Genomic DNA, 13,214 nt, shown 5'->3' on the forward strand with positions numbered 1-13,214 from the left:
AGACAACACAGTCAGGAGCAGGAATGTGGAGGAGGAGCACAGTGTCTGAAAACAAACTGCGCGCTTCTTCTCTCCCCACTTCACTCTCTGGAACACTCTTAAAGGTGCAAAACTTATTATTCAACATAAACAGAATGAGACGATTGGGGATAAAAGCATCATATAGTCAACCCAGGACACACCTTCCATGGAGACTCAGATATCAAATTAAAAGATATTTGGTAGACCCCCATTAATTTTCACTGGCTGCCTTTGAATTTGTTATTAAAATGCTTTGTTCTAGGGCATCATCTGGGAGAGAGATTCACTGGTTTCCTATCAGAGTTTTTTTTTTTTCAAAGCAAAGCTTCATCCTGATGGGATGTACCCAAGACAATAGGATGAAATTCCTTCTTAGTATTGGAACAACTGTTTAGTATTTAAAGTATGTCAGACTTCTGAATCTCATACAAGAATAAAATACTTCCTATTTGCTAGGGATTGATACCTTCTGTAGCTACAGCACTGGAACAGGCTACACTGAGTGATTTAGTCACTAAATCATTATTCTTTTTCTTGGCAGGTAATATTTTGATTAAAATTTTACAGACTTAAGTGATTTGCAATGTATTTTCTTACTTTCTTTGCCGGAAGGCTGTCAGAGTTTCAGGATTCTAAAATAAGCAATGTTTAAAGAAGAGTCAATTATAGATGCTTTAGAAATAAACAAAATGCAAGTTTTGACATTAAAAATGGTTGTTTAGAGAAATGAAAGAGAATGTATGGATGAAATTTTGGGTCTGCATATGCAGGTTTTAATATTGATTTTGACTGCTGCCAGATTTATATTGTATGCACATGAAAATGTACTCACACAATGATGTAGTACTTGATTATACTTGCAGTTTCTCAGTGTACTGTATACATTTAGAAGCCACAGTCCATTGCTTTCTGTGGGGATTTCTGAGTCAAAAAAAAAAAAAAAAAAAGTAAAAAGGGGAGTAAAGCTATTTGCAGAACTAGAAACAAGCACAGGATTTATTCTCCTAGGAGTGCTTATGGAAGGGTCCACTTGCTTAAAATTTGTCAGTGGACTGTTTGCCCTCCTGTTTGTACTTAGCAGTTTGGAGCTGTTGCTCTAAATGGGCAAGAGATGGGCTCCATTTTTATGCTACTTTGAGTTAAAAGCCATCCTTCTTGAATGAGAGAGGCTGCAGGCATTTTTGATTTTGGGGAGATTTTTCTGCCTCTGCACCAAAGCAGACCCACAGTACAGAAATGGCTCCTGTTCAGAAAGAACAAAAAAGGAGATTCTGACTGTAGCTGAGTGCTTACAGCATTCAGATGCTGTGTCTCATCCAAGTCCTTCTTTGTGTATTTTATCCAGAAACTCCTTATGGATTAAAGCAGCTCACAGCAGAAGCTTGTATATTTGTGTATTAGCATATTTTTTATAGAACCATGGGATGGTTTTGTTTGGAAAGGACTTTGGAAGGGACTTTAAAGATAATCCAGCTCCCACATCACAGCCCTGGGTAAAGATATCTTCTGGTAGACCAGGTTGCTCCATGCAGCCTGGCCTTGAACACCTTGAAGGAAAAGGCACCTATTTGAAAAAGGGTGGCTTAAGTAAAGATAGAGATCAATCCCTCCTCCTCTAATTACTGACCAGGGGCTGGGGGAATGCTGTTTGTGTCCAGCATCTTCACTTCTTTGAGCATCTTTCTTGAGTGATCTTGGTGGATGAAGACAACTTTTGAAAACCCTGAATTCATTAAAGGCCTGAAAAGAGCAGGGCTCCTTGTCCAAGTAAGCTGGAAAAAAATGCTACTCTTTTAACCAGCAGCTGCCTGGGAAAATCTAGCCAAGGCTCAAGAAAAGAAAAAAAAAGCAGGAACAGCAGCTTAGTTTAGCATGGTTACCCTGGAGATGAGAGTCCTAGCATAGCTCCCAGGGAAAAGTTGAAAATGATACAGTGTTATAGACGATGACACTTTTTTTTTTCTAAATCCTTTTTGAGAACTGAAAGTCCAGAGAGGTAGAAATGAATCTGTCCTGCTGCTGTGATGTCCTGCCAGGTGGACTTCATGTATATCAAGCCAATTATCTATAGAGATGGGTGGTCTGAGCCTCCATGATTTACAGGTGCTTTCCATGTGTGGTACCTGCCCTGCCCCTTGCACACTGGATTTAGCTCCTTCAAATTTCTTAATGAAGCAATACTGCATCATAAGGCATATTTCTCAGTGACTCAACAGGACATTTTATATGGGATTGCATGCTTTTTCAGGAAAGTGGGTCACTGTCAATGGAGAGCAGAACCTTCTGGTTTTTGTGTTAATTTCTGTAAGGTTATAAGCTCAGTCTGTTAGACACCAAATAGTGGTATAGGAGGAAAGAAAGGGAAATTAAGGCAAAAGAAAAACAAATCTCTATTCCTGATACTCCATGTGACAGGAAATAATTTTTAATGTGTGAAGTGACCCAGTAACGTGGAATTTCACACTTTCATCCATGCACTAGAGGGAATTATTCTTAGAAATACAGCTCCTTCAAGAAAAGCAGGGGAGGGAACTGAGCAAACAGAGGGTTTGGTTTTTCCTCTGATGTGAACAACGACCTCGTGTGTGGAAGCAAAATTCCCACTCCTCTCTCTGTCAGGCCCCCTTCTTTCAGTTTTTAGCAGATAAATTCAGCTGCCTTCTCCATCACCAAAGCAGGCAGGAAAGGAGAGGTGTGGGATGAGCAGAATGCATACTCTGCTCCTCTCCTCAGCTTCCAGAGCAGCTAATCTAATGGGAATGGGAAACAATCCACTGACAGTAGCTGCCACTCCATTCTCTCCTCTCCTCCTCCTTTGAGCTAGAAAGGCAGGAGGTTTTGTGACTCGTTCATGTGTTTGAGGGCTTGCCTTTACTGCTGTGCTAGCTGAGGCCCGTGCAGAGCGCTGCCCAGCGGGATGCACATGCAAAATCCCTAAACAGATCCATGCTGCTCTGAGGTAGAGTTAGTTGGCTGGGAGTGATGAAGAAGCTCAAGTCCTTCTGACACTTGAACTGCTAATGCAAATGGGATCCAGTTGAAAGCTGTCACTCACCAGATGCTAATCCAGTCAGTCAAGTGTCAATGAAATAACAATGCCATTAGACCATCTTTACACCAAGTGATTGACTCAACTGACAGAAGCAATTTTGTCATTAGATGACTCAAATCAACCTTACTTGGATGACTAGCTGTCTTCTGGAGGTACTTCTGCAGTCAGGTGATTTAGGTGTTGAAGTTTGCCTTGAAGTACCACTCCCAGGGCCAGAGGGTAAGGAAAAATACACATTCAAAAAATCGGAATTTGTACTCTTCATCTCTCTTTGGCTTAACAAATTTTAATCTCTAACAGTTGAAAAGAGGGTAAGAAAGATATTTGTTTTCAGTACTGAATAATGCTGTTCCTTGAGTAACATCTTGACAGGGAAGAGAGAGACTAGGGCACAGTGAGTGTGGACAAACAGCGTTAAAGGATGCCAGACCTTATGTGGGATATTTGTTTTTACAGCTGGCTCATGAAATGTAACATCTGTGTAACGTTTTACAGTGACAAGTTCCTGAACAAACAGCTGCTCCTGGAGCAATATTTTCATTTGCTTTCTTTTTTTCTTTTTCAGATAATGGCTCTGGGTCAGGAGAAGGAGGTGAGTACCAAACTCCACTTATCTTTGGTTTTGGTCCCTCTGTTAAACAAATGTGTGCCAGTTTTATACACATATATACACATGGCTACTGTATAGCACATGAATTCAGGGAAAATTATGGCACTTAAAATAAGCTTTAAGGTTGCAGTGATATTGGACCATCTCAGAACAGTAGCGGTAGAGGAATAGGCTGTAGTGTGCATTTCACCAATATTGTTCTCTCAGATTTGACCTATATAATTTTTCATTTGTTACCAGAAATGCAGTGCAATATTTAGATCCCTATTTCACCTGTATTTCTCTCCAGAAAATAACCATTCACAAGAAATTTCTTACCATTTTCCCCTTCTATTTATTTCCATACTGTCTAAAACATCTAAATTGTTACCTTATGCTTGATTGAGCTTGTTGCCTTAAATATAAAACAATTGCATTATGATATCTATTAATATGAAGTATTTCACTAAAATATTTTTGTTAAAAAAATATATATATTAAAATATATATATATTGCTGTATATTCCCAGAGGGGATGTAGTACAGCTAATGGTAGTAGAAGTGTTCCCATCTTTCAACACATCTTAATCTTCTTCCAAGGGTTAAAAAAAATTATCTTAATTCTATCTTTGATACTACTTACAAGAATACATATAGAATGAAAAATATGAGACACAGATATATACAAACACAGAAAAACTGTTTTGCTTTTAGGCTTTGGTAGTATTAAGAAAGTGTTGCGTTTCATGGTGATGGGACTGAGTTTTGAAGTACTGCAAATCTTGTCTAGCTACATAAAAATGTGTTTTTGGGGAAAGCCATCTATGGCATCACGGTGTAGCTAAATGTAACAGTTAACTTTTCAAAAACCAGGAGCTAGCTCACTCTTTTGTTCCTGTATTGAGGTGAAGGAGGGCATTTCCCTCCCCCTAAAAAAGCTGCTATCAGTAAATTCCTGGGCTGCTGCTAGCTGCTGCTAGGGCCATTCTCACCTTTGTTTCCTTTTGGGGCAGTGTCAGAAGGAACAATTTTCTGCTCAAACACTTCCTCTTCTTACCTCCACAGGTGACTTTTCTGATGCTTCACACTCTTTCCCCCCTCTGTTTGCTTCTCCTTCCCCCTTTGTTAGCCAGTCTGTTATTCCACTGGGCCTGCGCCCTGCAAGCCAAACTTTCTGGTCTTGGTACTGCTATGCATTTATGGTAGGAGACAGATGACAGTAATTTAGTCCATGTTTCGCTTTTTTTTAGAACAGTTTTAGAAAACCTTGAATGCCATTGAGATTAGTTGGGTTTGGTTTTGGTTTTTTTTTTTTTTTTTTTTTTTTTTTTTTTGCAGTATTTTCTAATAATATTTTTGTATGCAAAAATCTTGGTTGAAGTCCCTTGTAAATGTTACTGTGTTGACCTGGAAGAGACTGGCAGCCAACTGATAGATGTCAGGATTCTTTAGCTTCAAGAGAAATTTTGAAAAACATAGGCCAGAACATGCTATGTTTTGTTGGTTTCGCACTGAAGAGGTGAAAGGTCCATGTTCAATTATACTCATTCCTTGATTTGGGCAGGAGGCTGAGCCCAAATCCACCTGTGTGGGCAAGAGAGACCCACATGGGCTTCCCTTTGTCATTGCTGCTCTTTTTGTTCTCACTTGAAACGTTCATTGAGCCTGGGACAAAGAGCTGGGGAGGAAGGATTCGTGCTTGGAAAGGCTTTGTTAGCTGGGGCTCAGCATGCCAGTGCATTTGAATTATTTATGCAAAATAGAATGCCATCGGCTGAGGAGCTTTGGTGGTCCCTGGATACCTTGCAGAAGTAGTTGGTGCATTGTCTTGGGAGTTGGAATATGTAGATGCAGCTCACTTCAGGCAGAAAGAATTGAATCTGGTTCCCTTGGCTCCAGGTGAGTTTCTGCAGTGCCTGGGTATTGAATTAAGAAGGAACAATGTACCCACTCTGTCCTCCAGCAGTTTTGTGACATTAGACCTTCACTTATTGGGGTTTCTTCTGAGTGCCTTTGGGCCAACTGAAATGTTCCTTCCTTTGTTCAGTACGAAAACAGTTGGGTTTAGTTCCTAATTTTAGGTTAAGGAAAAGGAAATTTAAGCAACGAAACGTTGAAAATTCAGCTTGACTCTTCTTCCTTTTTTGATATATCTTGGATATTTGTGATACATTGAATTATTCCTCTCCTTGTGCACCTTCCTTGCTAAACTGGGTGTTGGCTAATACTTCTGTGGGACAGTTGGTTACTCTTCAACCTGTTGTGTCATTTTCTGTGTCTGAAAGCAATCCTTCAAAGAATGGAAACCATTGCTGCTTTGGTTATTGAACTCTACCCTGGCTGAAAATCCAAGGAAATTTTTGTAACTGGAATTTGGGCTTTTTTTCATAATTGAGGTCGCTGTAAAAGTGTTACATGAAAACATTAAAACCTGAAAATCTTACTACAAGTTAAGGGAATTCAGAAGGAAAACCAGACTTCTGGAAGACTGTTGGACCTACTGAGGATGGAGATGTGTTGTTTGGAATCCAAACAAGAAGAAAGGACAGGAACCCAGGCTGTGGGTGACCTGCAGGTAGAGGTGCTCCACGGTGCCCCCCACACTTCTGCCTCTCTGGTTGTTTCAGCTGTGAGACTGTCTGCTGCAGAACTGCATCCTGGCCCAAACTTCCTCATTTTCTCAATAAAGGAATGTTTAATCTCATTCTCTTGGATAAGGGTGCTCAAATGGGAACCTAATTCCCTGGGGAGCCTCTGTGCCCTAGGGGTTGGGTACAGCTGCTGCTTGGAAGCACAAGGAAGCTTCAGTGGAAGTGGAAAAAAGGCAAGGATGAGTGAGAGAGAAGCAGCAAGTGAGCAGACATACTAGCTTAGAGACTTGTGTTTGCTTCCTAGGATCTGTGATTCCAGGTGTTAGTCACAGAATCAGTGTCTGCTGTGTTTCTCAAACATGCAATTAGTGTGATTGTGTATGCACCAGCGGTGCTTGCACACACAGAATGGATGAGCACAGCTGCTTGTGTGCATTCAGGAGGCATTGCAAGTGCTCTGCAGATGCACTGCTTGCTGTTGGATTTTTAACTTTGAAAGAAAGTAATGGGAAAGCATCGGATTTTTGCTCTTCAGTTGCTATAGCTCTGCCTGAGGCAGTCACCACTGCTGAAATTAGCTGTTGGCCTCATGTTCAGCTAAGATGTGTGCTACTGATTCACACTGTTCTTTTTCATTTTCTGAATTTCATTGCAGAACAATCTCATTGATAATTCTGAAACTTGACTTCATGCATATTCTCCCTCCTACTCCCAAACTATGATGTTAATGCATTCATTTCTACATTAAAAAAAAAGGAAAAAAAAAGAAAAGTAGATTTAGAAACAAGAGAAAAACAAAAGATTTTTTTCCTCAAAGATTGCTTCAGACAATATCTTGCCTTAGTAGTTATCATGTGCTACAAGAAAAAACACCTAAAGACCATGGAACTGCTGGTTGAGGTTCTCCACAAATCATCTTCACTGTTACAAAAATGCTAGATTTTAGGAAAAGAATTAAGAGTGGGAGAATTTTTTCAGTGTGCCTGAATGAGATGAAGTAATATAATTTTTAAGGATGACACAATTGTCTAGTTGCCCTCTGACATTCTGAATGAGCTATTTCAATTTTCTATGCTCTGTTGGCATGAGTTGTAATAAAAGAACCCATTTTTCTAATTTCAGAAGCCTGAAGCTTAATGGTAGTTATGAAGCCAAGCAGTTGGTCACTTGTGGCAATGGGTATCCTGAGCCACTTCTAAGAAGAGTGTATGATTGTCAATTCAGAAATGAGAGAAATTTCAAAAATCTCAACAGTGAGATTTTATATATTTATATATTATTTTATATATGTACCATTATGTTTCACTCCTACAGAAGGCAATGTCAGACAGCCTTTAAAGAGTTTTACTCAGACTTTAAAGAGTTGCCTGGCTGGGGTCATGGCTGAAGATGGTGGGATCCTTTAAATTTTCAGCTAAAATGCAGGCTTCTCTCTATATTCTCATATGAATCATTCTGCAATTTCCCTGTTCTGAAGAACACAGTCATAAAATCAGTCCCTTTGTTTCATCAATATTTTGTTAGAATTTGAGGCAGAACTGGAAAAGGACAAGATACAGGCTCAGATTTGTGTTCATCTCTGTCAGTTGTAAATTGCAGCAATATTTGAATTGTTGGATGTATTTCCAGAACATGTAGATTGGGGCATGAAAAATTATTCTGAGGCCATCACATGCACATAAAAAAGTAGATTGCCAGCTCACAGCTGTGATGTTGACTTTGTGATATAGTAAAGCCTTTGCAAGAATGTGTTGAAAACCATCAGCATTTGTAACATACACCATGAAAAAGCTAACAAATGGTAAAGGCTTTTCAAGCCAGCCTCTCAGAAACAAATCACTGTCCTAGAAGAAGCACGTTCCCTGCTCTAGTAATCAACCAACAAGGGTGAGATTTCTAAGTGCCCTACTATGCCCATAACATTAATTTTTAATTCATTTTGTTCAGTGTTTGTCTGTGTACCTGAGCAAAATGACCTTTTGATACTAAAAAAATTGTAATGGTAGTTAGACAGATGGCACCCAATCATTTCAGGCTTTTAAGCTAAGGAAATAACATGCTTGCAATACATATAGCTAAGTTAATTATTATTAAAATAATTTGTTTTGAATTTCTAATCCCTCTGAAATTTAATAGCTGAAGTAGCTTGTGATGAACGTCTAGCAGATTGCATTTAGTAATTAATAAATTGATATACAGTATGTGCTTTTTAGCAGGCTGCCATCTGTTCCTTCCCCTCACTGGGGACAACACTTATCCAGTAATTGTCACACAGTCAGGGTGGAATAAACACACACAATTTAGAGCCTCGAATATTTTCTATTTTAATTTGTAATAGTGCCACTGATTTGTTTTAATGTATTTTAATATGACTTGAAGAAACTTGGTGGTGATTAGCACCCTGGACAGGAGGTAGCATCAGGTCTTTTAACTATTTCTACAATGATGTGTGACATAGAAAGATTTAAGATGCGGATTCCATCACCTGGCTTGTCACTGAATGCCACTTCAGCTTCAAATAGCCCTATTTATTGTTGTCAAGATCACATTCTATGTAGGTAAAATTAGCACTGAAATAAAACAAGCAAGAATTGCTGTTTTTACATCAAAGTTTCATAAAGGCAGAGGCAAAGACCCTAAATGTTCAGGTACCCTGTTGGTGGAGACTCATTCTAAGCAGGTTTTTCAGGGATGCTGGAGTATGCTTGGAAGGATGCTGGAGCCAGAGGCACATAAGGACAGACTCCTTTTCCTTCTTGCACAGGATATGTAATAAATGAGGACAGATTCATCTTATATACCCTGCACTGGGCATCCAGTGTGTTCATGGAATTGTGGGACACCTCCCTTGGCATCTGGTGACTTTCTTGTCCTTTGTTTCCTGCCATCATCTAATCATGCTTATTTTCCCTGGTGCTTACTCTGAAACTGTTGTGTCATTCTTTGGAGAAAAAGGACTTAGCTGCATTTTGAGAAGGGTGTTGGAGTAAGTGGGTACTCGAGTTCTTTAAGTGGAGGTTTCTGCAGTGTGAAAGCTGATCCAGTCTTGCAATATGACAGCTTTTCCTGCCATTATCCACCATGTCATGTGCACAGAAGCAAAGCAGAAGTTCCAGTTCTCAGGCCTGTGAAATCGCTAACATCTCATGAGGGTAGCAGTGGTAGGGAGTCCTACAGTGCTCGTCCTCATGTCCTTTGCTTATTGAGTGACACATTGTCATTGTCACAAGCACTGGGCTTATGACAAGCCAATCACCTTGGCTGGGTTGTGATTAGGGGAGCAATCTTCAAACTCCCCTCCTCCAGGCACCTCAGTCATAAGTAGACCCAGCATCCTCCTGTTAAGCCTGTAATGCCTTTTCTTGCAAAATCCTCTTCCAAAGGCTGGTGCCTTTACTGAAGAGTGCTTGAAGCAGCCGTGTGTGGTCCATACTGCACATGGAAATGATCTTTCAGCCACATATAGAGCTCTGCTGGACCAAGCCAGGCTTTGCTTCTAAGCCAGCTGGGTGGTTGGATAAGAGAGCAGGACCTTCCACGCTGCCAAATACTGCTTTGGCATATGATCCAGCAGTGTGATCAATAGAATTCAAGACATCACTTGCCAAAACTTTGGGAGAGCTCAGGGTAGTGTTGCTCTTGCTTTAAATATATACTTACAGACAAAAAGAGCAGGTTTGCAGCTTTCTTTCAAATTATGGGAACAATCTCCTTTTTAACTAAGTGCGTCATTAAAGTTGCCCTAAAGTTTAATGGAACATAGGATAAGTCACTGAGCTCTGGAGTGAATTGCAGTCCTTAGTGCGCCATTCTGTGGACTGTGGTATTTTGAGAGCAATTTTCAGTGCTAGCCATACTGAAGGAATCACAGTCAGAAATCTTTTTGAGATTAGTTAATCCCATAAGATACAGTAAAAATCATCATGATCCCAAACCAGTTAGGAATTGGTTTTCAGAGGGGCTTTTCTGGACATTCTATCAAGGAATTCTATCTATATACGGCTACTGAGAAGTTCCAGCTCCCCCCTCTTCACTGGGAACAGTGATAAATACAAATGTACAGCATAGTTCCCTTTCCAAGCTGTGCCTTAGGGCAGACAAAACTTCACCTTGACACAGATGGATGCTCTTGCTTTAAGCCTGATTGAAAGCCCTCAGCAGAAACCCAGCCACATTACCATTGTAGGAACACACAAATGAGTTGCTGAGGGAAGCAATTTACTGCTGCCCAATCCCTCTAGAGCTGCTCTCCATTGGCAGGCTCCTGCCCTGCAGCTCCTAAGATATAGCTGGCCATCTTCTGCACAGGAATAATGACTCGAGGAGAAGTGTAGGAAGCACAGCTCAGAGAGACAACTGGGAGCCCCTGATCCTGTCTTTGTGCCTTGTTTCTTTTGAAGGACAGAGCATTAATGAGGTGCTGCCCTGAAACATGTAAGGAAGCTGAAAAGAGAGGGAAAATGAGCTTTCACTCAACATCAAATTAATATGTCAAGAACAGAATTAATCAAGATACCCACAAAACCAAGAAAAAGAAATTCTCTAGTCATCTATACATCAATATTAGAAGCTTGCATAATAAACAAGAGGAGCCTGAATTGCTCATTTGGGAGCATATTTTGACCTAATTGTTATTACTGAAACCTGCTGGGAAGATCCAATTGATTGGAATATTAAAATGAATGCCTACAACCTATGTAGGAACAATCAAATGTGGGGGAGAAAGGAGAGGCAACATGTCAAGGGATATGTTGCCATTTGAAGATGCTTACACCAGAGAAACATGCTCTCGAATATTAATGGGTTAACATATTTTAACAGGACACAGGTGTACAGGTCTGCTACCAATTCGGGTTGAAAAACAATATTCATCTACTCTGTGTTGGTGGGAAATTGTATTGTGTTTTCTTGAAGGACTTGTCTTGGTTCCAGCCCGGGCAAGGTTCATTTTTGCAGTGGCCAGGAGGTGGCATGGCCAGGACCCAGAAGTTTTCCTACCCCACCTCACATCCTGCTGGGGGCAGGGGAAGGGAGTTTTTTTCTGGAAGGAATGGCTCTTTCCTGGTAGGGGCAACATGGCTGCAGTCATTATGGGTGCTGCAGTGAGCATTTTAGTGCTCACAGTGCACTTTTGTTTTTAATATTGTTGCTGTTACTGTTTGTTTTCTCATCTCATTGCTGTCTCCAGTAAATTGTTCTTGCCTCGACCTGTGAGTTTTAGTTTTTATACCTCCAGTTTACCACACCATCCCACCACAGGGGCAAGGGGGAGGGGAAAGCAGAGCCAGAGAGCAGTACGTGATTTGGAGATTCTTGCTGGGGACACTGAGTGGGGAGTACCAGTCCTACACCACAACAGGACATCAGTCTATATTATATGCAGTGGCTAATAGTGTCACTGCTAAAATATAAGGCAGCTAGTAGTAAAAGATGCTTCTGAATATTGTGGGTCACTGATATACATGAGGTCCAGCAATCTAATCTAATCAAGAAAAAAACAATAGTCACAATTTTTTAAAAACAAACTTAATTTTAAAAGGTAGAGAAAGCAACTTTAGGAAGGAGGACAGGGGAAGGGAGAGAGAATGTTACATCAAGTAATACACAGAAACAATGAAAAGTAGCTGTGGGCTATGATTCTGAAAGTAAAATGGTGTTGGGACATTCACAGGGAGCATAACTTGAGCTGAAAAGGAAGGATGTGCATGCTGCATGTGCTTGTGCATGTGTTACTTCTTTTGCTCCATTGCAAAATTGAAATAGTGCAGTAAAAAGCACTCTGGTTGCATTTGTAGTCAAGTCAGATAGTATAAATGGGGTATGATGAAATATTTTCCATGCTAGTGGTACCACAGAAGGATTTTAAGCATGGTGAAGAAGTATTTTGTAACCAGCAGGTTTGCCAGGTTTGCACCTGAAAGCTTTAAAAATGGATGGTAAAGAATTCTCTAGGCTGTTGATGACTTTTTGTCTCTTTATCTTCGGTAGAATAATGATAAATAATACAGAAATATTTTCAGAAGAGATAAATGTGATGACTGGGGGGCAACAGCCTCTCATTCTGGCAGCTATGAGAAGCACAGCAGTGAAATAAAAGATGGAAAAATCAACTGAGTACAAAATTAAGGGAGGGGAAGATACTAATACCACTCTCTATGAGTTCATGGAAAACCTTTATTGTGAAAATTACAATTTTTAAACTGATTTTTCCAAAAAGGCATTTGTACAAAAGAACATTTTATTTAAGAGTACCACCACAGAGCCTCAACCTTTCTCAGTCAAATGCCATCTTTAATCTGATACAAGTCCAAGTAACTAGAGAGCACAGCATCCACACAGCGCACATCTAGCATGAAAAAATACTGGAAATCAATAGATCATTACATGTTAAGGAGCTGGCAGAAAATGAGTGTGCTTCTAGAGACTGTTCTTGGCCTCGTGACCTCTTCCACTGGTGACCTGGGAGCAAATCAGTCAGCACTGATTTGGTGTGGATGACAGAGAACAGGTCACTGAGCTAACAGGGTGCATAAACAGGCAGGGTTTCAATGTCTGAGGACAATTATCCGTAGCAAGTGCAGGACCTAGGTAATTTTTCCTTGATGTCAGGAAAACATCTCTCCTACAGACTGTTGACCCTGAAAAGTATTCATTGGGGAATAAAGTAGATAATAAAGTAAGTATGATTGTCAGTGCAGAAAAATGGTCAAAAAGCAATATGATTGTCAGATGTTTAAAGTGAAGAATGTCTCGAATGGTATTTGGCTTTGGTGACAACTTTTCTGGAACAATATGTCCAGCTCTTGTACCTGTACCTCCAGAAGATGTCAACTTGCTCACAAAGGGCATCAAGGGTCATAAGAACAGAAAAAGAAGTGGAAATACGATGAATGAAAGCAGTGCCATTTGTTTAACTTATTCAAACCGTAGGGGATCATTTATTAGCATGGAAAAGTGAAAT

General features: G+C 40.2%; 1 protein-coding gene across 2 annotated transcripts in view; it reads left to right on the forward strand.

The window, feature by feature from the left end:
• The window catches only part of TMEFF1 (transmembrane protein with EGF like and two follistatin like domains 1), a 114,624-nt gene that overhangs the window by 74,970 nt on the left and 26,440 nt on the right, over positions 1-13,214 (forward strand). For both annotated transcript variants that reach the window (XM_063164501.1, XM_063164511.1), the window contains exon 4: positions 3,639-3,665. In XM_063164501.1, the coding sequence (XP_063020571.1) occupies positions 3,639-3,665 (27 nt within the window). The remainder of the gene's footprint in view (positions 1-3,638; positions 3,666-13,214) is intronic.

Source organism: Melospiza melodia, chromosome 1 (genome assembly GCF_035770615.1).
Source record: "Melospiza melodia melodia isolate bMelMel2 chromosome 1, bMelMel2.pri, whole genome shotgun sequence".
Lineage (NCBI taxonomy): Eukaryota > Metazoa > Chordata > Aves > Passeriformes > Passerellidae > Melospiza > Melospiza melodia.